Genomic DNA, 26,148 nt, shown 5'->3' with positions numbered 1-26,148 from the left:
ACACGAATTCTGGAGATACGGGGACAACTCAATTTGTACTGAATATGATCTTCGATGTAAAATTAGAGTTGATTCAGAACACAGGAAGCTTGGGTCTATTTTATTCAGATAGATTCAATGTCTGTTATGGAAGGATTTATTAAGAAGTTTCTTTAAACGTCATTGTATTCACGGAAGTCAAGCGGTGAACCCAAACAGAGCCTCTAAAGAATTCTGGGTAAGACGATTGTGTACTCTTCACATTTCTCAAGTACGTAGCAAGTTTGTCGACACTCTTTTGTTCTTGAGTTATTAAAGTGTCTCTGTTTTTTTGTGTTTTTTTTTTATTCAAAACTTTTAGAACACAACAATGCTAGCGTGTTTTTCTTTTATGTAATGTGTAGCCATAGAGTGAATTCATTGTTACAGCCCCGTTAAAAATTGTAGAAACGCTTTAATAGTTTTGTGAAGGCGTAGGGCCTATATTTCCTTCACGATATCACTCCGCACTATAGGGAGCATTGCACCACAGGTCGGTATATACGTTGTATAGAGTTTGACAGTTGAATTACATTAGGCTTACAAAGTAGGCATACTTTATATATATGCATGTGATACGTTGACACTGGCAAATATATTTTGATGAGGTCCAAAAAAAAAGTTGATATGCAATTATAAAGTTAGGTACTGTATAATAAGGCTTGTCTTAGAGTCCGAAGATTAATGAGGAGTGCAGTATTTCCCGTAGATACGTAGCCCCAGCTGTGACCTATATACATTGCCACAAGTACAGTATAGGATTGATTCTAAAGGTTATGTCTTGTATATCATTCTGTAAACAATTTTAATTATGTCCTTTATACGAGACTAAAGCTTGTCCTGTGCAGTGCGAAGGAATCAAGTGGCCGTGTCCGCGTAGGTCAGCTGTATATTGTGCCGGACAGTTAGCCTCCCAAAAGTTGAAGATTATTAGATCCTAACCCAAACATCCTGCAGGACGGGGATTCAAACCAGGGACCATTAGGACAACAGACCGCAGCGCATAACACACGATGTGTCTACATCTACGTGATTGTCTTCTGTATAATGACTAAAAAAAAATCCAAGGTAGATTTTAAAAAAGCGTTTGTTATATATTAAAATAATATTATAGTTGTATCAAAGGGTTTGAGATTTCGTTTAATTGATAAGATTAAAGGGATTTAGGCTTCGTCTTCTTGTAAAACTATTTTGACCTATTTAAAATCAAAAAGTTCTAGTTTAAATTTGTTTGATTCATTTTCTTTTCTTTTCTACATGACGCTGTTTCTGCTGCTATAGAAGTTCTAATGTGACGCGATTCCTTCTGCAATGTAATGCCCTACACAACCAATAGTGATATTCTGGCGAATGACGAAATCACTCAGTGTCGAAGCTAGGGATTTGGTGGCCCGCCGGGGGTGGGGGGTGGGGGTGGAGGGGGGGGCTCTTTAGTGGCCCTTGCATTTTGACATTCGACATTATGACATGAGCTAATGTACTTAATAAATATATAAGTCTAATGTGTGGAATACATGCAACAGGATCACTCATTTATTTAGCAAATAGACTAGCAAGATATCAAGATTACATAACAGTGGCGTAATATTTAATATTTAATGTAAAAAAAAAATAAATTCGGGCACTCATTTTGGAGGGGGCCTCAAGTAGGAACTGGGGAGACTTTCGACCCTCCCTTCCACAGCACTTGCTACGCCACTGTAGATACTATTTACTATTCGACCGCTGTGTTGGCGCTGTTGGGTATGGCACTTATGGGGGTAGACCGCATACTAAAGAAGATCTGTTGCGAACATGAAGGTTCCCCCCCTCCCCCCTCTCCCCATGATTCACTTTAAGGCCCAGCTCGGTCGCCATCTTGCCTGAGATAGCATGGCGGCAAAGTCTTCAGAAAGAAAGCTGGAGATACCCCGGGACTAGGTTTCCTTGCTGCCAAATTAAATTTCAATCATGCCTACATAAGGATTCGAACTCCGGCCCTCGTGTTAAGATAGCCAAGCAGTTTATGCCGCTCGGCCTCGAATCTGACAAATGCCTGAAAAAAAAAAAAAAAAACTTCTCGTAGTTACTGTCATATGTTCAAAAATCAGTACGTTTCAAATTCCCGAAAATTTTCCATTGATAACACATACGCTTGTCCAATCTATCACCTATATCCAGATCTGTTGTTCCAACGTACACTTACCGAATTCATTCAAAACAGTATCAAATCTTTCAAGCATGCACAACTATTGTATATTTAGCCCCGCCTCCCCACACACCTGAGACAAATATTTACGTTTCCCATAAGGCTGGTCACGTGTGCTCTCTGCATAATTGATATAAGTGTGTGCGTGTTAGCCACTTAACAATGTAAGGTCAACACTCGTCGGCATAGATCAGCACTAAACATTGCTATTAATTAAATTAATTTACGGAAGAAAGTAGAACTCGTCCGTTATGTGAATAGTCCCATGCTGAATAGAGCCTCTCCTGAATTTAGGTTCTTGTTCCGGGTATCATATGCCTTCCTTAAATCACACACACATACATATATAATAGATATTAAAAAAGACTGCACCTGGAATTCCACTGAGTTTTAATTGGGTTGCTTCAAGAACCACTTCTAGTTGAGATTTCACCTTATCCTGGATTACACGATGGGAATTCTGCTAAATATGCCCAGCATATGGATTGTTTCCCTTTATTCATCCTTGAATACCGAAATGTGTGAGAGAAAAATGGTGTGACGACACATGTTTAAGAGTGTTGATGGTCTCTACATTAAGTCGCCTGCTTATCCAGGCTATTTTTTTTTTTAATTAAAGCTGTCCTTGGTACTGTGACAGTGGACGACTAGATCTCTAGCCTATTTTGTTATTGTGATCTGTTCAGAATTTTTGGAGGTTTCGTTCTTAGGATTTTCCGACATACTTTTGAAGAAATCTGGATTTAGTTTTAGGTTTTACTGTGTTGGTATTCTCGTAGTAGTAAGTATCGATGTAGATTATAAGATATATGTCTTGGAATAAGTTGAAAGTTTCGATGCATTTGTCAACGTAGGCGTAATTGTGAGTATCAATATCGTTGTAAGTCTGGGGGTGGTTGTAATTGTAAGACTGGTTGTTCGCGTGCAGGGGCGAAGCAAGAAATTTACCATCGTTTGGGGCCCTGGGGGGGCTTCACCTCTTTGAGGGGCCCCTACATTTTGCGTAATATTACACTTTTAATGCAAAAACACTAATTTGGGGCCCCCCTCAAGTGGGGGCCAGGGGGGATTTTAAAAATCTCCCCCTCCTCCCCCACCCTAGCTACGCCACTGGTCGCGTGGTATGCGCTTTGGAAATGGTCGTCATGATAGTATCGAGTTCATACCCAGACATCCCCTGCTGACCTGCATGACGTCTGGGCTTGAACGTAACATTCTTCTCTTGTTAAGTCTGAAACTTGTACACATAAAACAAATAGACCAACTCGTGCGTCTTGCTGCGTTTCACTTATAGGGGGAAAAAAAAAGTAACAAGCTGATGAATGATTTACATCACATATGAGTTATAATGCCATGACTTCTACCTAGATGACCTTTTCACCTCGTGTGGGCACTGTGTGGTGAGGGCAGGGGGCGAACTGGGTGCCGAAATAGACCCTAGCATTACTTAGTATCGACCCACATCTTGCGTGCCAAATGGTAGGTATCCATTCGTACATGTCTTCATAATTTGTGAATTTGCTAAAGCCTCGAAAACTGAACCCTTAGTTGACGTTACATATTGTACTTCTACGTAAAGATAGACTTGGAGACTATAGGAAATGTATATAATAACAAATCTATAGTACAATGATACAATCGCAATCTTGATTAGTCCGAATAGAAAACTTTATGACATGATTTTGAAATGATTAGAAAGGACTAAAAGAGCGAAACATAACATTTGAACAAGGTACACATGAGCAGTTCTTTCTATCGGATACACCAACTAGTCGCTGACATATTGTTTAGGATTGTGTCCAAATCAATGTCTTGAAGAACGTCCTTATCTATAGCTATAAACATGAAGAGGGAATATAGAAAATAATTTACGGACTTACTGTCATTCAAAGTGGCGTATTAAGCGACGGCCCCACCGGCAACTCTGTGTCGGCCCACCGGGCATTTGCCCGAATGCCAATATAGCCAGTGAGGGAGTCTCGTTTGGGTACCACTTACAACTTTTACACCGGTCCTCAACCCTCAGCCAGTCATCTCTTCTTCCTCGCTATCTTCCGCCTGGGACTGTGCCCTGAAGACTTGACTTGTCTGGGACTGTGCCCTGTAGACTTGACTTGTATGGGACGTTACCCTGTAGACTTAACATGTCTGGGACTGTGCCATGTAGAATTGACTTGTCTGGTACTGTACCCTGTAGACTTGACATTTCTGGGACAGTGCTCTCTAGACTTGACATGTCTGGAACTGTGCCCTGTAGACTTGACATGTCTGGGACTGTGCCCTGTAGGCTTGTCTTTGAGAGACCGTTGTGACTATAACAAGGATATAACGATCGATATATAAAGTATATTTTCATAATAGGTCTATTCATATTTCACATTCATGGAAACAAATGGATCATGGAAACAAATGGAACCTGGACATAGATCTCGAACCATCATTGGGGGGGGGGGCTTGACCTCTTTGGGGGCCCCTGCATTTTGAGTAATATTTAATGTAAAAAAAACCCCACTCATTTGGCGGCTCCCTCAAGTGCACCCCCCCCCCTAAAGTGGGGGCCCTGGGGGATTTTCAAATTCTCCCCCCTCTCCCCCACATAAGCTACGCCACTGTATAGGTCCGGTCTCCTCGGGAGTGGCTGAAGGCTAGACTGATAGTATCTCCTGTATTGGCCAGTCCCACCTCAAGGGAAAGATAACAAATGTACAGTCGTCAGGTACATCCGATAGTATTACAAACGCTTGGGTTACCCGTGTGCGCATGCGTGCTTTATAACGAGCTGTTTAACTTGCGGCTTCACGGATCTGACAGTTTGGAATGATTGAACAAATAGTTTTGTAGAAAGTGGGGATATTTATTCTAACATGAATCAGAGTAATCTGCTCTTTGTTTACACGTTGATTTTAAGAACCTGTTTACGTTCTTGGAGCAATAAACTCGGTAAGGGAAGAAAAGAAGAGAAAGCGATATGAGGAAACGTGGTAGTGATGTAAAGGAACCTAAAGAAAACGTAACAAAAAAGGGGGATTGGGAGTGGCTTCCGAACCTGGGGTCCTGGGTTCGAATCTCGGTGATACTTCGTTTTGAATTTCGGGATTTTTAGGGTGCCTCTGACTCTGAGTCCATCCAGCTCATCTTCGCGGATGACATAGATGGTCTAGCAGGGCCAGAAGATAAAGCGATGGGGAGTCAACATGAAAAAAATGGACACTTGGACATGCCTGACATTGACAGAGATTCTATCCAAGGCAAAAGACAGAGAGGAATGAAAAAAGATGGTCAACAAATCTTGTGTGGTGCCCCAACTGTCCAACATGCTAAGAGATAGGTAAAGGTGAATTAACGCTACCTTGTACTACTTGTGAAAGATCTTAGAAATTTAAATTCTGGTCTACAGTTGTGAACAAAATATATTTGTAAAATATAAAATTGTCAACTAGTTGTAAAAACATTGAAGTTTGAAGCTGAGAGGAAGATCAACCCCTTGCTATTGAAACCTTTCAAAAGTGATCTTTCAATTAAAAGTTTTGGACTTTGATCTTCTCATTTCCAAATCTCTTTCACTCTACCTCTTTTGTTTTGTCAAATGTTTGACATGTTTCGGATGTTCCTTCAGAGTTGAAGATAGTTTACATCCTAGTCCAAACCTCCCGCAGGACGACGGGGATGGGAGCGGGTAGGGTTTGAACGCGGGACCATTGATAAATCCAAACGACAGTCCAGCGAGAAATTCCGTACGACTACGATTACCTTGTACAATAGCTCCTATTTTTAGCGGCCATCGAAAGGGAAACAGACGCTATTAGTTTTGTTAGGTCTGTCTGTCCGTCCGTCCCGTTTAGATCTCTTAAACTAGAAAAGATATTGAAAATCCGACATCATGAAATTTTAGATCATTCAAAGTTTTGATGCAACGGCTACTTTTTCTGTTCTGTAATTTATTTTTTAAAATCAACTATTGAAGCAGTTGTTTTTTTTTTAATAAAAAATACAGCATTAATAGTAACAAACATGGGAGGCTATTTAGCAAGGGAGATGACTATTAACCATATTTTTAACACATTTATGCAAAAGGTTTTAGTTTTTTTTTGTCAATTTTTTTTTACAATTGTATTACTAAGTTAAGTAAGTTCTGTCATACTAACTAGAGAAAAAATGTATTTTGTATGCATATAAGTGGAACGAAATTTAAAACAACAATTAATAAGTAGTGTTTTATATTATCGCGTGAACTAGAGTGTCCATTGGCAACAATAGAACACTTAACTAAAGGAATTTTTTTTTAAAGAAAATTTTTCTTTCTTGAGGCTATGAATAAGAGATTGACCCTTTACAAAACAATTAGATCAATTAGATAATCATTATATGACATCAGTTGGGCCAGGTTCACATTTAACGTTACGTTCACCTATTGGTCTGCTGGACAGTTGGGGGCACCACCCAAGATCTGTCAACTTTCTTTCTCCATTTTTCACTGTCATTTGCCTTTGAGAGAATTTCATTCTGATATTCTTTCTGAAAATATTGAAACCTGCTTTTTTTTACCTGCCTGGGTGAACCACTTCGGGGGCCGATTCTGAGTTTGTGTTTCCACACAAACTGTCTTTGTAACCTTGTTCCGTATCGCTTTCTCTTCTTTATTCTGTGTTACTGTATTTTGTTGCCAAAAGATTGTAGACCGGGTTTTAAATAAATACATTATATATCTATAACTCTATCTATCTATCTATCTATCTATCTATCTATCTATCTATCTATCTATCTATCTATCTATCTATCTATCTATCTATCTATCTATCTATCTAATTATCTAATTATCTATCTATCTATTTATCTATCTATCTATCTATCTATCTATCTATATATATATATATATATATATATATATATATATATATATATATATATATATATATATATATATATATATATATATATATATATATATATATATCATCTTGCTTAAACAAAAAAAGAAAAAAAATCAGACCTCCAATTAGCTTTTCATTGATTAACAATAATACCGTCTTTTTATGTCCACCGTTGGGTTATTAGTTTGCTATCAAATTTTAATTTATTCTAGCTAGGTTTAAATAGTATCTATGACATTTTAAGTCTCCAGAGACGATCTTGTCCTTTTGCAACTTTGTTAATACTATACTATAAACAAGTAACATTTTTAACTCTTTCTCTCCGTAATTATTGTCCTCGTATTAGTAGTGTTATTAATTTTGCTTGTTTGTATTTCACATGGTATTTCACTATCCTGTTATGATTAAACTTCAATAAATTTTTGCTTGTTTGTGATGTTATATTTGGTCTTGAATTATAGGAGAACACGTGCTCTTTTTGCACAACGCAAATTAAAGTTTTTAAATCAAAAATCAATGTAGTTTAACGGGGGACAAATCAACGTTGGCTTCGTCAATTAGGAGAGAAAGAGTTTAAAGATCATTCTATTTATCACTTCTAACCCTTCTTATCTTATCTTATATAATACAGACGTTACTTCAAAAAAGAAGATGATTACGTCCTACGCGTCATGCATATTAACCAATGACCTAAATTCTGCTAAGTCACTGGTTTTCCTGACTAGCCTCAGGCAACCCATTCCATGATCTAATAGCTGTAAATGGTAATGGTCTATCTTATCTTATCTTATCTTATATACCTTCATCCTGGCAAGAAGTCTTTCCAGTGAACATTGAATAAGTTCTACTATTAAAAGTCCAGCTAATGATTTGATGTGGACATTTTGGGCTGTAACTGCAAATCTACCGGAAAGTTTATGTCTATTTATTCAACCTGAATGTAAAGAAACATTTGAGTTTAATGCGGTAATTCCCGCTGAAGCCGTGTTTCAAAAAATAAAATTATGGCAAAATTAATTTTAAGATAACAATATTTTGAAAAGATTATAAAGGTCAAACCAGACTTTTCGTTGTGGCTAATTAGTATTTTTTTTCCCCAAAGATAAACTGTCAAATGTCTTGGAAAATCGTTAGAAACGTTTTCGAAATACCTTTCCACCCAGTTTCCCGTTAGTTTCCACCCATTTTCCGTCAGTTTACACCCAGTTTCCAGTCAGTTTACACCCAGTTTCCAGTCAGTTTCCCGTTAGTTTCCACCCAGTTTTCCGTCAGTTTCCACCCAGTTTTCCGTCAGTTTCCACTCAGTTTCGATTCAGTTTCCACCCAGTTTTGAGTCAGTTTCCACCCAGTTTTGAGTCAGTTTAAAACCCAGTTTCGAGTCAGTTTCCACCCAGTTTCGAGTTAGTTTCCACCCAGTTCTCCGTCAGTTTCCACCCAGTTTCGAGTCAGTTTCCAACTTTGTCAGTCTTGAACCCATGTAGAGTTTTCTAGCACAGTGTTTCCCAAACTTTTTCTTTCACAGAACACTTAGTATCATCTGGTGTGGCGACATGCCTGTTTGTAGACATTCACTTTGTTGCAAGGCTTCAACCTAATAACAAAATCCTGCTGCGCTTAAAGAGTCATAGGAAACAGAGGTACAATAACAGAAGCGTATTTGAAATATTGTGGAACTCTTCTAGACCAAAGATCATTTACTAGTTGACCTTCGTATCTTTGTTTCACTATAGAATCAGAATCTAGGTCAGTTCAAAGTTCATATACAAATTCGTTACCAAGAAGAGCTTATCAAATCAAATTGTATTTTTTTTTTCTGCATTTATTTAATAATTAATTCATGTGTAGTAAAGTAAAGTAAAGTTCCCCTTTCAGACCTTGTGGTCTATAGGGATGATGTAAAGGTCATCTGTTTCTGTGACTTACGGATGACCAGTGGCCAGCACAACAACCAACCGCCTTAACTTTTCCCCAACTAATGTCAGGTACCCATATTAGAGCTGGGTGGACACAGAGGCGCCCAATGATCACAAAATTAAAAATACCAGTCTTTACCAGGATTCGAACCCGGGACCCCCGGTTCGGAAGCCAAGCGCTTTATCGCTCAGCCTCCAATTGATGTGTAGGCCTACAAGTTAATTGTTCCAGTAGTTCAGTCAAGCCTCGCGGAACAATGGAGCTCCACAGAAGACAATTTGAGAAACACTGTATCTAGCTAGTAGTAGAAAGTCACAAAAGAGATTCGAACATAGCAATTACAGTTTTATAGAATTCTTTTCTGAACTTTTGTATCACTCCTGTATAGGATCCACCATTGTGTTGTTGTTGTTTTTAGATCCTCGTTACGGTATGTTTCCTCCTAGTCCTACCCGATTTTTCCAGGATCTTGTGCAAATTAGTCATCAGGACACGTGACCTAATTAAACCTTTTCCACCAGTAGTTTTAATTAGAAATGCTGGTCAAAAGAGAGAAGTTTGGTTTTCTCGTTAGTGTTTTGGACAGGGAGAGAACTCTAGAAACACTGAGCCACTCTGACATTTGGTAATGAAATACACTTATAGTCATTGACAAAAGTGTCAACATTAAGAGAAGGGAAACTACCCAGGAAAATAAATGTGTAAAAAAAATGCTTTGAATAAAGAATTAAGGGAGACAATCTAAGCACATTTAACGAAGACTCTTCAAACTTATTCTAACAGGATCTTTAACGATGTAGAAAAAAAATAATTAACGTATTTTCTTCTCGGTGTAAAACTTTCTGAACACCGGTTAATATTAATAGAATCTAGCAGACGACTTAAAAAAAAAAAGTAAATAAAATTAGGCACTAAGTCTGACTAAGTTTTTTTTTATTTTCTTGCTCAAAGAAATTCGATTCCGGGCAATAATAATAATAATATACAACTGTGTGAAGAAGCCAGTGTAATTAGTTACACGTTTTTAGAAATATGCAATATGAATATGAATATATGTGAAAAGAAATGAATGAAACAATTAGACCTAGATCTAGATGTGTTATTACTTGTTAGACACACTACTACAATTTTCGTGTCCTTTGCTAGGGCATCGATTTGGCGCTTCCTAAGGACACTGGCTCTATTGCTGTTTTACCAAATTTGAAACGGGGTACAGGTGATGATTGTAGAATATTTGTAACTAGTATTGAAATGAGTGAATAATACAATAAGACATTTGTTTCTGATTATTTAAACAACTAAATAAAGCAACTGTTTCTATTTAAACAACTAAATAAAGCAGCTGTTTCTGACTATGTAAACAACTAAATAAAGCAGATGTTTCTGACCATGTAAACAACTAAATAAAGCAGCTGTTTCTGACCATGTAAACAACTAAATAAAGCAGCTGTTTCTGACCATGTAAACAACTAAATAAAGCAGCTGTTTCTGACTATGTAAACAACTAAATGAAGCAGCTGTTTTATTCAATAAATATCTCTCTAAATATTTGTTTCACGTTTACTCGCCAGTCCTGATTTAAAAAAAAAAAAAAGGGGGGGGGGGAGGGGGCGAACAAAACTAATTCTATCTTTAGCCTTTAGGTGTTTTTTTCCTCCCCCCCCCCCCTTTTTCCATCTCACTCCCCCCTCCCCCCACACTCTGCTCCTCTCATTTACCTTTCTGTCATCTTCACAGATACTGCCACTCTTCCATCTCCAGGTCACACACTCGCGCTGTGACTGACATGTCAACATTCGCTGACTGACCAGCGTCACAGATGCCAATGTGCCAAGTGCGTCCTACGAGGGAGAGAGAAGAAAAAAACCACCACCACCACCACCTCCGCCATCTATTAAATCGCGCTGGCAAATTCCCCCCCCTCCTAAACCACCAAAACCTCGCTCGTCTGACTTTAAGAATCGACCACTGCCCCCCCCCCCCTCTCCTCCCACCCACCCACCACCGTCGTTAGATGAAACACCGCGTACAGGTGCTCACTCTCAGTGGCTGTGTCTCGTGTGTTCAGTTCTCAAGGCGAGTCTACTTGTCCGGATCAACACGCGTGTGCTAGGCTCTTTAATCCTTTAGGACATGTAATCATCTTTCTCATTACAGAGGACGGGGAACGACACAGTCCCTATATTTACATTCGCGTGTGCTTTTTTGCCTATATAGTCTAACTACTAGAGTTCTTTAACCTACTTTGTCGAATCGCGTAAGTTTTTTTTTTCCCTCTATGTTTAAAAGAGAAATTTTGTAGACCAAGTATTTATTACGGTGTATTACTTTCATTATCTCCCCTGAATTTTTTTTTCGTTCATGCTTTTCTTCCCTTCTCCGCAGTGTTTAAGACACACACACTCTCAAAATGAATAGACCAATGGATAAAGTGTGTCATATTTATGACGGCTTTGCACAGGAGTGGGGACGAGCTTATCCCAACCTTGCTGTACCTTCGTTGACTAGTGTGTGCAACGTATCGCTGGAAGGTGATAGATCATGCGACAACTCAGCCAGTATTTCGGACGTCCGTTGCAGCTTGAAAATTGTCAACGACACCATCCACAAACTTAACCAGGACTTAGACAAGCAGCGTTTAATCAAAAAGTTCTTGGTTCAAATCTTGGGCGTGCTGACGGGAGGAGAATCGGCCGCGGTCAGCGTCGGAGAGGGCAAGGTGGTCGAGAAGAGTGCGAGACAAAAGAAAGACGATACGGGCTTCGATCCTGGCCTGGTATCGGGCCAAATTGATAGCACGCGTGTAGTTAAAGGTAATGAAGAGTATAGCACCCACGGATTAACATGTGATTGTGTTTCGGAATTGGACGAGTCTTGTAGCCTGTGTGCGGCTCGAGGAAAAGTCAGTTCTGTGAAAGACGCGTTTGACAAGCTCAGCGGCGAGTCTTTCAGATTTGTGTCAAAGATTGAAGTCTCGGGGGACAGGGCATGCCCTCGACAGAACCAGCATCGTCCCCGAGACCACCAGCAGAATTATAGGAACTCGTGGATTACTTCACGTCATGACGCCACGGGCGTGCACCCCTCAGGTAATGACTCTAGTTTAAACAGCGCAATAACTCGCTCAAACTCCGTACCGGACTCCGACATGTTCCGCAAAGGGAAACATAACGTCGCGTCGGACGAGCCTGTGGTCCGGCACAAAGTCGGATCCAAAGATAACTTCCTGGCCGTCCAGGCCAAACATATATCTCCCAGCGAGCTAGCGAAGAATTTCGACTCGGTCAGCAGCAGCCCCAAGATGAACCGCCACTACCAAATGCTGAAACTGACCCATGGATTCGACGTTGTGCTCGATTCGGGTACTGAAGGCGGGGACAGCAACAACAAAAAATCACCTGCTGCAGGTGATTCACACAATCACGGGTCGACAGTCGTGAATCCTCGCAGTGACAATGTCAGCGGTAAAGAAGCTAAAATTAGCAACAGGGCGGAGTCACCCAGTTTAATAAAGGCAAGCACACGGGGGATGGTGTCAATCATTACCGTAGAAAACACGAAGAACACACCTATTGATACCCAAGGTAACTCAGTCGTGCTTCCGGATTCAAACCTAACCCTCAACACACCACCGCTGGATGTTATCAAACAAGACGAAACAGAAACGAGCACAGGAGAACACGCTATAAATTCCACGGGGAGCTCACTATCACGTCAAAGCGTTAAAAAAGCGCCGGTGCCTCCCCCTGTTGCTAAGAAACCAGTCAAACTCTCGAACTCAAATCAGCTATCCCCTAGCACAGCCGGCCCCAACCCTTTCACGAGAGTATGGGACTTATCGCCAGACGTTCATTCACCTTCGTACTCTCTCAGGAACAGCGTGGAACGCAAGGATTCTCATAGCCAATCTGACGTAAACAGAGCCGTTGGTGACGTTAAAGACAGTGTCTCAGAAACGGTGTCTAGTACTCGAGACAGCGCCGAGAGTAGAAAATCAGAGTCGATCAAAGTGACTCCCCCTTCGCCCCTTGTGGCCGATTTCACGTCAAAATACGTAGACCGTCAAAACAGCTGGCCTAGCGAGTTAAAAGAAGAGCGAACCAAGGGGGAAGTAACCACTTCTGACTTAGCTGAGAACTCTGTTGCTTATCGTGAGGCTAAATTTGTCGAGGGCCTGAGTAGACCAAAATCTGAAGAGATCCTGGCCATGCGATCATTTAAGCCACAAATAGCAGACGACGAACAGAGAAAAACAAAGTTTGGTGTAGACGGACTCGCGGACAATTTGAGAACCAGTTTTGGTTTGGTCAGAGCGAAATTTCAGGACTGCGATAATTTGTCCGAGAGAAATAGTGATTCTGTTAAACTCGTGGGCAAGCGGTCGTCCACACCGCCGGCTCCGCCGCCTAGACTGCAGGTGGAAAAACCGGAAATCAAATCAGTTGACGGCGTCGGTCTAGGGGGCCATGCAGACGCCGTCCGACGGATGAGTAGCAGCACTAGCACGGATACTGTCACAGAGTTTAACCGCAACATGAGTCTCTCTTCCGACTTCGACGTCAAAGAGGCTCTAAGCACACTGGACACGCTCCTGACGTCCCAGGGTGCGGATGACCTGGACGAGGCACCAGTTGAAAAGCCCAAGCGGTACGCCTTGAAGACGCCCCTGTACGAAAACTGGACCATCAACAGGGCGATCACCTCCTCCTTCAACCAGGGGGACTTTGACTCCATCAGTGACGACGACGAACTCGAAGGGGCTTCCATCTCCTCGGCGGCCGACAGCCCTTCCCACAAGCGCCACAGCTCGCCTACGGGGAGCAAAGATTCGGGCCTTTGCGAGGAGACCACGGCTGACTCGTCCTCGTATCCCGACAGCGTGTTTGACTCTGAGATATCCTCAGGGCGTATCAGAAACCTCAAGGTGTTGCAGGCTCTAGAACTTCGGGAGGAAGAAGCCAGCGACCAGTGTGATTCTCTGGAGGAGCCGCCCCTGAATTTTGTGGATTATACTGATGTTGAAGGTCAGTACCTGATTATTAATATTTTTTTTAGTATTAAAGAATACGTATACAGTGGCGGCCTTAGGGGGTGGCGAGTGGGAAAGCCCTCCAGGCCCGCGCATTAAAAGGGCCCCTCGATAAAGAGAATCTTGTCACCGTCAGCCCATTTATACAAATATTCTTGGCCTTAATGTAAAACTCACCTAGAGCCCCGCGCACTGCTAAGGCCCCTCTCTGTACGTATAAAACCATTGCGACTTACACCTGTTAAATAGTGTCAATTATTATCATTACAAGGCCTATGGTTTGAAAAGTTGTAAATGTGGGACTCAAAAGATGCTTTACCTAGTTAGTGAGGCATTTAGTTCGAAGCCATTGAGAAACTGGTATTATTTGTAGGTCAGACAAATATTTACCTATTACATTTAATTAGGCAAAGTTTTGTAGGCTACACAACGCCCTAATTAATTATGGCCTCGGATCGAAAAGAACATTATCCTTAGAGTAGGAATTCTTTAATGACTTCATTCCATGGACTTGTTTGTTTGTTTCTGGACCTATTGTGAAGCTCGGGAAACGAGGAAGTTTAAATGTATATAGCATTGCAATGAGTTATTGTTCGACCATTGTCTGGGGAGTTGGGTTTTTTTTTTTGGACTAGAGCTAAACACCGCGACACTTTGAAACAAGACGGTGGGTCTTTGAACTGTGTCAAAAGTGAAGAGTGGTGACTAACTCCCCAACATATTGCGGGAAACTGGCCATGTTACAATACACAGCCGTGTAACATTGTGCCTTGACTCCAGGACGCACGCGCACAGCACGAACACACACATACAAACCGCCAAATATGGTAGCAAACATTGAAAACACCGCTGCTTGACATTTTAAAGAAACGTGTGTGTGTGTGTGTGTGTGTGTAGGCGCTGTGTTTTAAGAAATGAAGTCTGCAATCACGAAGTCTTGCTCAGTGTTTATATTTGAACGTATTGTCTATTGTATTCTATCCTCGATCTTAAACTGGCACTAATAATCTATACAATTCCAAAACCCAATAACATCAAAGAAACCGACTCTGAATAGCCTTTTTTTTAAAATTTAATCGACTGTAGTCGATTAGAAAACGACTGCTGTCCAAGGATGACAATATCCTAGATAAATAAATCTAGATCTCTGGTAATATCATATAGATATAAATCTGGGTCTGCGGTAATATTATATAGATATAAATTTAGGTCTGTGGTTATATCATAGATATATCTATACTAATGGAGGTGTATATATAAAGATATAAAATAGGTCTGTGGTAACATCATAGATATAGACAGTCCTTTTTTTTTGTAAAACAAATAGGTGCCGGTACTCAGTGATTAGGTGCCGGTACTCAGTGATTAGGTGCCGGTACTCAGCAGTTGATTGCCTAACTTTTTAACTACTAAAAAATAATATACGTTAAAATACAAGAAAATTAATAATTTTTTCAAAAAGGTGTCAGTACGCCGTACCGGTACGTACCGTCACAAAAAAGCCCTGGATATAGATATAAATCTAGGTTTGTTATAATATCATATATATATATATATATAATTTATTTATTTATAGATATGAATGTAGATCAGTAGAAGTCAGTGGTAACATCGTAGATAGGTCTATAGATATAAATGCAAGTCAGTGGTAACATGATAGATAGGCCTATAGATATAGATGTAAGTCTGTGGTAATATCATAGGTAGGCCTATAGATATAAATGTAAGTCTATGATAATCTCATAGATGGGCCTATAGATATAAATGTAAGTCAGTGGTAATATCAAAGATAGGCCTATAAATATATATAAATGTAAGTGTGTGGTAACATCATAGATAGGCCTATATATATATATAAATGTAAGTCTGTGGTAACATCATAGATAGGCCTATAGATATAAACGTAAGTCTGTGGTAATATCATAGGTAGCACAGCACACAATTATCTCCTTACACACAGCTTTATTGGCAGCACATCAAGGTTGACATTATCTAGAAGTGTCCTACTTTAAAGTCTGCTTTCCATACACCTGACCCTGAGGTCATTACGGATCATAATTAAAGGGCTCTACCACTCAAGCCTCTATTTATACCTTTATGATAACAAAATATTGAACTTTATGAGTGTAGACGCCCTAACCCCAAGCTGCTTCAGATCTGCTTCCACATCATCAATCCATCGCATTCGGGGTCTGCCTTTGGGTCGCCTGCCTTTTGGTTTTTGCCTGTATACGATTTTCGTACCTCTGTTGTCTGACGTTCTTTCAAGGTGACCTGCTGTTCTTTTTATTTCCGTCACTATTGGTGGGTCTTCATACAATTGATATATCTCATGGTTAGTGCGTGTCCTCCACCCTGTTTCATCCTGTATGGCACCATAGATTTTCCTAAGAATTTTTCTTTCCCAAGTATAAGTAAATTTTCAGATGTCTTAGTCAGTGTTCGGGTCTCATTTCCATACATTGCTGCTGGTCTTATTATGGTTTTGTATATTATTTTCTTGGTTTTCCTTGAAATCGTTTTGCTCTTAAGTAAATGGTGGGTGCTATAAAATGCCCTGTTGCCTCCTGCTATTCTTTCCTTTATTTCTGTTTAGTAGGCCATTTTTTAAATTCAATTGTACTTCCTAGATATTTGAAAGTTTGGACGTTTTCAAATTCGTGGTCTTTGATTTTGATATGTTGTCCCTCTGTTTGATTGTCTCTTGTCATTGCGATGTACTTGGTTTTACTGTCATTGACCTCAAGTCCTGCTGGTCGAGATGCTTCTACTTCTAGGAATAGTATACAGCTGAAACTTGTTAAAACCGGCATTCTTTATTTAAAGCTTAATCCAATTTATTTTACTAGATCGTTTTGTTTTATTTAGATTTATGCATGTCAGTGACGGTGCAGTGATTAGTTACACATATCATAGCTCGGGGAACACGTCATATCACGGCCGAGATGTTACGGTGATGACGCATGCGCGTGACAGCATCAACACTTTGTCAGCGTAAACGCCGTAAAGCAACAATAACAAATCAGGGCGGAGCTTATCTATAAACGCAACCATGTGTTACGGTGATGACAAAACTTTAGGAGTGCAGTAAATTAATTCCCACCAGTTCTGACCCAAAACATCTGTATTACAAAAACAAATTGCTTCCCCACGTCAGCTGGAACTAGGGTCTGTTTACCTTCTCAATTATTGGTCATATTTTTAGAACTGAACACAAAAGCTAAATTTGGAATGGGCTCTTAGGTGGGTTTTGCTTCTTTGTTGTTGTATTTTTATTTTGTTTGTATACCGGCATTGTTCTTCCTTTGTTTAGAAACAACATACTCCCAAGACATCATGATAGATTCTAAATAGCCTCTTCTTATTGAAACGACTGCCGTGGATTTAGCAGACGACTATCGTCACGTTCAGCGCTATGCATTTAGCACACTTCTTAGGTGAACTTTTATGGAGTTCAATCAATATTGTTGTGTAAATAGTCTCACTCTGTGGAACATAGATCAAAGAGGTTCTTACACTGTCAACCGTTTCTCTGATACTATGCTTGGTTAAAGATCTCCTGGAGGAAAAAACAACACCCACTGGATCAGTAACTTAGAATGTAAACCAAACCTCTTATATATAATCGATAGTTAAGAAAACAGAAATCAGACTGCGTACACAACATGAAGTAAAGTTCTTTCAGACCTTGTGGTCTATAGGATAGAGCAGTGATGCCCAAAATACGGCCCGCGGGCCAGATCCGGCCCGCGAAGTGGTTGCATCCGGCCCGCCGAAACGTTAGCACAAAGTCTAGAAGACAACCCTCGAAATAAAAAAGGATGAAAAATGTATCTTTACCTACGTTATGGCCTCCTCTCTAATGGCTAGGTAGGACTACCATGAATTGTAACATTTGGGTGTTTATGAGTTGGGACTCTGAATGGACAATCTACCAGGAAAAGTGAACGGATATTTACTTATTTGTGGAACATGATAGTAGGCCAACATATTTGTTTCATTAGAAAAGTGTGGCTGCTTAAAAATACAACAACATATAAACGGCATTATGAAACAAATGTTTGTAAAATTTTTTACATGTTTCGGATGTTCCTTCAGAGTTGAAGATAGTTTACTTCCTAGTCCAAACCTCCCACAGGACGACGGGGGATGGGAGCGGGCAGGATTTGAACCCTTGACCATCGATAAGTCCGAACGACAGTCCAGCGCGCAAACCTCACGACCGGGCAGCCATCCAAGTAAATATGGCGACATTCTTGATTTGAGCCGCGAATGAAAGATTGTTAAACTACGGGTACTAGATCAACGGGTTTCTATTACTAATTAAATAGTTTCAGGCTAATTTCATTTCGTTTTTGTATCTTTTCGTGGCCCGCGACACGAGGGTTGGAAATGAAAATGGCCCGCCGGACAAGTAAGGTTGGGCATCACTGGGATAGAGGATGTAAAAGTCACCTATTTCTGTGGCGTACGGTTAACGAGGGTGTCATGTGGCCAGCACAACGACCAACCGCCTTTACCTTTCCCCCAACTAATGTCAGGTACCCATTAGAACTGGGTGGACTCAGAGGCGCCCAAAGATCCAGAAATAAAAAAAAATCCCTTCATCAGGATTCGAACCCAAAACTTCCGGTTCGGAAACCATGCGCTTTACCCCTCAGCCACCGCGCCTCCACACTACTTAATGGCTAGGAACAAATCTTTTTTTTTTCATATTGTTCCACTGGCGACAATGGGTATAGTTGTCCGCCATAGTTATCCCTCGAAAGGGTAAGCATCAAAAGATTGTAGTCTGTGAGAAGGTGCGGTGTGTGATGAGAAACAGACACAGCGCCATGTTTTTATGCTTCTCTGCTCTCTCTCTCTTATCTCTCCGCTCTAAATTCTCTTATCTTCTCCTGATAATTTATAATATTAGTGTTGTTCAATATCGGTCCTAATCTCGATTAGCATTAAGACATAATGTCCCCCAACCGCTCTTGTAGTTAATAAATCAATCAAACGTCAGGCGCGCCCCAGACTGCTGGTAACTACTCATTGCCCACCGAGCATATTTTCCATGTATTTTCTTCTCTCAGAAAATATGTTTTTTTTCTGGTCGTAGCCTATTCATACGAATGTTGTGTAACTCATTGATATCTTTCAGCCCTTGTCTTTATTGATTTGGTTTTTGCCAGTGATTCATATCGTGCCCTGTCTCGGGGTTTCCATTCTTTAAAAGTTCAACGTCTCGGTCTCCATTGTAAACCTTGTACTGCAATGACGTCATGTTTTCCAGTGATTCATTCATTTCGCTTTTTTTCCCCCTCTTCTTCTAATGAACTTTTCTCAAACTATTTTTTTAATATTAATCTACAACGAATGTCATGGGGAAAAGTATGTTGGGTTGAAATAATTAGCGTGGTATGATCTTCTACTACTCAGTTACAAAAAACTTATTGGGAAATGTTTGACGATGAATCAGGGTCAGTGATTGCATGAAAATCAACCCTGAACTGCGACTTAAGATCGTGTGATTTCAACCCAACATGATCATGTTACGATTCTAGTTTGACGCTATTCCTCGTGATACTAGGTTCAGTGTGGAGTCGGTATGGAGTCAGTGTGGAGTCGGTGTCACTGTTATAAAGGTTTCCGGATTACTTAGACTAAATTCTTATGTCCCTATTAGACTTTTGTGGAAAATCTATAAATAGCTTTTTTTTAAAGTAGATCACGTGACTCGTGCCTTATTCCCCATTCATTTCTTGGGGGTCAATCTAAGGTGCGAGTCATAAAGAAAAAAAAAAGTTTACTTTTCACGAGAAATTGCAGCGCGCGTCACGTGATCATATTATAAAATCTGGACTGAACAAAAATGTTCACTGGCTATGTTTAAGAAACAATTCAACTAGACTGTCGTAATTTTTGATTTAGGTTTCCAAGGCTCTTTGAGATGACTCAGCCACACATTGGTGTAGACCTCTTTGATGACTTTGGCATATACCAGGTTTAAACCACTGTGATGAATTTGACATATTTAGTACTAGGTTCAAACCTCTGTGATGACTTGTGCATAATTAATACTAGGTTCAAATCTGATGTCTTTAACATACTTAGTACTAGGTTCAAACCTCTGTGATGACTTGTGCATAAATAATACTAGGTTCAAATCTGATGTCTTTAACATACTTAGTACTAGGTTCAAACCTCTGTGATGACTTGTGCATAAATAATACTAGGTTCAAATCTGATGTCTTTAACATACTTAGTACTAGGTTCAAACCTCTGTGATGACTTGTGCATAAATAATACTAGGTTCAAATCTGATGTCTTTAACATACTTAGTACTAGGTTCAAACCTCTGTGATGACTTGTGCATAAATAATACTAGGTTCAAATCTGATGTCTTTAACATACTTAGTACTAGGTTCAAACCTCTGTGATGACTTGTGCATAAATAATACTAGGTTCAAATCTGATGTCTTTAACATACTTAGTACTAGGTTCAAACCTCTGTGATGACTTGTGCATAAATAATACTAGGTTCAAATCTGATGTCTTTAACATACTTAGTACTAGGTTCAAACCTCTGTGATGACTTGTGCATAAATAATACTAGGTTCAAATCTGATGTCTTTAACATACTTAGTACTAGGTTCAAACCTCTGTGATGACTTATGCATAAATAATACTAGGTTCAAATTTATCTCATGTTTTTAGCATACGTAGTACTAGTTTCAAACCTCCGTGATGACTTAGGCCTAAGTACAAGGTATAAGCATTTGTGATGACTTAGCATAAGTAGTACAAGGTATAAATCTTTGTGATGACTTAGGCACAGGTCGGTGTAGACCGCTGTAATGACTCAGGCATGCATAGAGACATTCCACATTTACATGTCTTGTGACCTAGTCTTGATTTATTGTTCCCCCGTAGCACGATTATGTCTGACTTGGGTTAAAAATAACTCTGTTATAAAAGGGGAGAGAAAATAACAAAAGTGCACTTTGATTTGTATATTAGAAAATGAAAGTCTATTCATAAACTTTGAGACCCGTTTAAGGTTGTATGTATGTTCAAGAAAAAACAACAACAACAACAAAAAATAGTATGCTAGCTATCTAGCTGCAAAGTTTCTGTGTGCCATTTACAGAGATCCACACCGTTTGACTAATCTTTTTAAAAGTTAGCTTGAATATTCCTTAGATCACTGTTTCACAAACCTTTACCATAACGGAACATTTTGCACTTTCTGAGTATTTAGTGGAACACCTTGCTTATTTTTTAGAGAGATTAATTAACGGGATGGTCTACAATTTAATTATCCCAGTAGTTCGTGGAATACCAATTCAGACAGTTTTGGGAAACACTGCCTTAGATTTTTGCGGAGGATAAATTAGAACCCCCCTACCCTCGGGGCCGACATCGGGGCCCTATTTTCTTTTTCACTAGTAATTTCTTCAGATGTATTGACCTTGTTTTACGTTTTGGAATAAATTCCGGAAACGTTGTGTATTTCTGCAAAGAGCATTATGGGACCATAAAAGTTCTAGTGCATTGGAATTGAAATTAAATCGTTCTTCAATTTGCTTATTGATTAGTGAACTTGTTATTGATTTCACTTTGACTTATCTTATCTTCTTATCTTATATAATACAGACGTTACTTCAAAAAAGAAGATGATTACGTCCTACGCGTCATGCATTTAGTCATGCATATTAACCAATGACTTAAATTCTGCCAAGTCACTGGTTTTCCTGGCTAACTCAGGCAACCCATTCCATGCTCTAATAGCACTAGGGAAGAAGGAGTATTTGTACAAATTTGTCCTAGCATATGGGACGAGGAATGTGCCTTTATCTTTGTGTCTTTCAGAGTATTTTATTAAATTTTGTTTTTGTATTTGAAGATTATGGTTCAGTGTTTTATGTATGATTGCTACTTTACTTTTGAGCCTTCTGTCCTGAAGGCTTTCTAAATTTAGTGATTTTACTAAAGGTGTTACTCTAGTCAAATGTGAATATTCGTTTGTTATGAATCTCACTGCTCTATTTTGTGTCTTGCCAGTGTAGAACAGTTTTCTTGCTATTCGACCTCGAGATTAGGAATCGATTGGGAAGAAATTAGCTGCAAAAAAAAAAAAGGATTGGACTAAAGGCAGTGTTTCCCAAACTGTGTTCCTCGGAACCCCAGTGTTCCGCGAGATCTGAATAGGTGTTCCACGAATTAAACTAGTAGGCCACCGCGTGAATTGATCTCTTTAAAATTAACTTTTAAGTTTTCCGCTAAATACTCAGAATGTGCAAAGTGTTTCGCTAAATACTCAGAATGTGCAAAGTGTTCTGCTAAATACTCAGAATGTGCAAAGTGTTCTGCTAAATACTCAGAATGTGCAAAGTGTTCCGTTAAGGAAAAAGTTTGGGAACCACTGGTTTAAGAAAAAGTCTTTCTTGTATAATGATTTCTTTTCATTTGTTTTTAGCGCACATTTTTCTTTAAACTAACCTCCACCCCACCCCGGTCACAGTTTGGTCGATGCCGCGGTTCTCATGTTTCGCTTGCAGACATCTCTGCAGGTTAGTCTTGGGCGGCCCTTGGGTCAATAATTAGGTATATAGAAGTAATTAAAGGATACTCTGTTTACTGGTTACACTGTGCATGAATAATTGTATGTATAGGGAAGTCAAAGCAGTGCTTGGTCATTAGTCATCTTTTCTTTGTCTTGCAAGTCTAAAGTTTAAACACCTCATTATATTTCATTTGGATTTATTTTTTTTTTTTTTATAATTTATTTGGTTTAAAAACGTCTACCCGTCAAGATAGTATATGTTATATATTTATTATCACGGGTAATGAAATTCAGGTTTAACTCGCCTCTTTAACAAAATCTGGCAATGTCTTCCATTGTAGTATTGAATGGAAATGGCAATGTCTACGATGCCGAAGATTAAAGATAAGTGTAGTTTATAGTAGTATTGAGCTTCAGTTCTAATGTTACTAACATTGTTCATTTTCTGTGGGTATCAAAGCAGAGGTCGTAGCACTGATCTTGCACCGATTTTGACCGAACATCTTGACAAGGTTTGACGTCAATATTTGATGTCAAGATCGTGTCACTATATGAGGACGTCTTATCGTTAGCAACTGAAAACGTCTTATTACCGATGTATGAAGGCATCTTATAAGTCTTATGGTCACTGTATGAAGACATCTTATTATTACTGCATGAAGTAGTCTTTTGGTGACTGCATGAAGTCTTATGGTCACTTCATGAAGACATCTTCTTGAAAGCCTAAGTACCTTTAGTTTAATTGGTCGATTAGCCTTTTAAAAAAATCTTCATTTAGGTCAAGGCCATCGTGAACTGGTCCTCTTTAATTTTTTTTTCCAATGAATAAAAAAAACAACAACTGTCCGCTGACATTTATATTAGATCTAGAAGGTGACTTTACATAAAACAGCGTTTTCCGAGAAGGATTAGGCCTGCTTCTGTTCTTTAAAAAAAAAAATTGGGGGGGGGGGGTGGGGGGGGGGCGCCGTAAAGTGTTGATTCGGTGGTTGACTTTAAAGTGGAGGGTAGCGTGAAACACGACGTGTAGATTTTTTTACTCCCTTTTTTTTTATTTGGGTCGCACTTTTTGTGTTTTTATTTCCCCCCCCCCCCCCCCGGTTCTTCCCCTCCCAGCACCTGCTGTCCCCTCCTCATCGACTAAAAACCGATGCTCTACTTAGTCTACTAAATCAAGGTTGCCTTTTGAAACATTGGATCATATGGCAGTACTAAAAAAAAAAAAAAAGTACCCCTTTCCGACCTTGTGGTCTATAGGGCAGATGATGTAAAGGTCATCTGTTTCTGTGGCCTACGGTTAACTAGGGTGTCATGTGGCCAGCACAACGACCAACCGCCTTTACTTTTCCCTAACTAATGTCAGGTACCCATTAGAGCTGGGTGGACTCAGAGGCGCCCGAAGATCCCGAAATTAAAAATCCCAGTCTTCACCAGGATTCGAACCCCGGTCCCCGGTTCGGAAGCCATGCGCTTAACCGCTCAGCCACCGCAGTACTAGACCCAGTAAAGTTCTTCTAGGGCAGCCCACCAGTTCGTTACAAAAAAAAAAAAAAAAAAACATTTGTTTGTGTAAGTCTGCCTCCCCTTCCCAATCCCTCAAGCCTAGGTTTAAAAAAACACAAAGTTCTTAATGTTGATCGCAGAGATCTAGATGTATTAGACTTTTAAAGACTTGTGTGTTGCATATAAAATTTAAAACAAAAACAATAAGTAGGAGGGAATATCTTCTAAGACAATCATCTGGTCCTCTATGACAATCATCTTGTCCTCTATGACAATCATCTTGTCCTCTATGACAATCATCTTGTCGTTTATGACAATCATTGTGTCGTCTATGACAATCATCATGTCCTCTATGACAATCATCGTGTCCTCTATGACAATCATTATGTCCTCTATGACAATCATCGTGTCCTCTATGACAATAATAATTAAAATATTCTTTAAGTTGTATCATCATGCCCTCTGTGACAATCATCATGTCCTCTATGACAATCATCACGTCCTCTATGACAATCATCACGTCCTCTATGACAATCATCATGTCCTCTTTGACAATCATCGTGTTCTCTATGATAAGCATCATGTCCTCTATGACAATCATCGTGTCCTCTATGACAATCATCGTGTCCTATATGACTATCATCGTGTCCTCTATGACTATCATCGTGTCCTCTATGACAATCATTGTGTCCTCTATGACAATCATCGTGTCCTCTATGACAATCATCGTGTCCTCTATGACAATAATAATTAAAATATTCTTTGAGTTGTATCATCATGCCCTCTGTGACAATCATCATGTCCTCTAAGACAATCATCACGTCCTCTATGACAATCATCACGTCCTCTATGACAATCATCGTGTCCTATATGACAATCATCGTGTCCTATATGACAATCATAGTGTCCTCTATGACAATCATTGTGTCCTCTATGACAAGAATCGTGTCCTCTATGACAATCATTGTGTCCTCTATGACAATCATCGTGTCCTCTATGACAAGCATCGTGTCCTCTATGACAATCATCGTGTCCTCTATGACAATCATTGTGTCCTCTATGACAATCATTGTGTCCTCTATGACAAGAATCGTGTCCTCTATGACAATCATCGTGTTCTCTATGATAAGCATCATGTCCTCTATGACAATCATCGTGTCCTCTATGACAATCATCGTGTCCTATATGACTATCATCGTGTCCTCTATGACTATCATCGTGTCCTCTATGACAATCATTGTGTCCTCTATGACAATCATCATGTCCTCTATGACAATCATCGTGTCCTCTATGACAATCATCGTGTCCTCTATGACAATAATAATTAAAATATTCTTTGAGTTGTATCATCATGCCCTCTGTGACAATCATCATGTCCTCTAAGACAATCATCACGTCCTCTATGACAATCATCACGTCCTCTATGACAATCATCGTGTCCTATATGACAATCATCGTGTCCTATATGACAATCATAGTGTCCTCTATGACAATCATTGTGTCCTCTATGACAAGAATCGTGTCCTCTATGACAATCATTGTGTTCTCTATGACAATCATCGTGTCCTCTATGACAATCATCGTGTCCTCTATGACAATCATTGTGTCCTCTATGACAATCATTGTGTCCTCTATGACAAGAATCGTGTCCTCTATGACAATCATTGTGTCCTCTATGACAATCATCGTGTCCTCTATGACAAGCATCGTGTCCTCTATGACAATCATCACGTCCTCTATGACAATCATCGTGTCCTCTATGACAAGCATCGTGTCCTCTATGACAATCATCGTGTCCTCTATGACAATCATCGTGTCCTCTATGACAAGCATCGTGTCCTCTATGACAAGCATCGTGTCCTCTATGACAATAATAATTAATATATTCTTTAAGTTATATCATCATGGCCTCTAAGGCAATCGTCATGTCCTGTAATACTATTTATACGTTCTTTAAAGTCTTTTATACACAGTGGCGTTTACACTAGATAGAGTCAAATAGACGGTTAACGAGGGTGTCACGTGGCAAGCACAACAACCAATCGCCTTTATTCTTTCCCCAATTAATTTCAGG

General features: G+C 39.7%; 1 protein-coding gene across 3 annotated transcripts in view; it reads left to right on the top strand.

Moving 5' to 3' along the window:
* The first annotated feature begins 2,667 nt into the window (after positions 1-2,667).
* Positions 2,668-26,148, top strand: part of LOC106068244 (uncharacterized) — a 76,757-nt gene continuing 53,276 nt past the window's right edge. Inside the window, exons 1-2 of one of the 3 annotated variants that reach the window (XM_056005122.1) lie at positions 2,668-2,987; positions 11,377-14,015. In XM_056005122.1, coding sequence (XP_055861097.1) covers positions 11,402-14,015 — 2,614 coding nt within the window. In that variant the 5' untranslated portion in view covers positions 2,668-2,987; positions 11,377-11,401. Of the gene's footprint in view, positions 2,988-11,049; positions 11,249-11,376; positions 14,016-26,148 lie in introns of those variants that run through there. The other 2 variants (XM_056005119.1, XM_056005121.1) reach the window with 2 other exon arrangements.

This window comes from Biomphalaria glabrata, chromosome 12 (assembly GCF_947242115.1).
Source record: "Biomphalaria glabrata chromosome 12, xgBioGlab47.1, whole genome shotgun sequence".
NCBI lineage: Eukaryota > Metazoa > Mollusca > Gastropoda > Planorbidae > Biomphalaria > Biomphalaria glabrata.
This window is presented reverse-complemented; position numbering and strand designations above follow the sequence as displayed.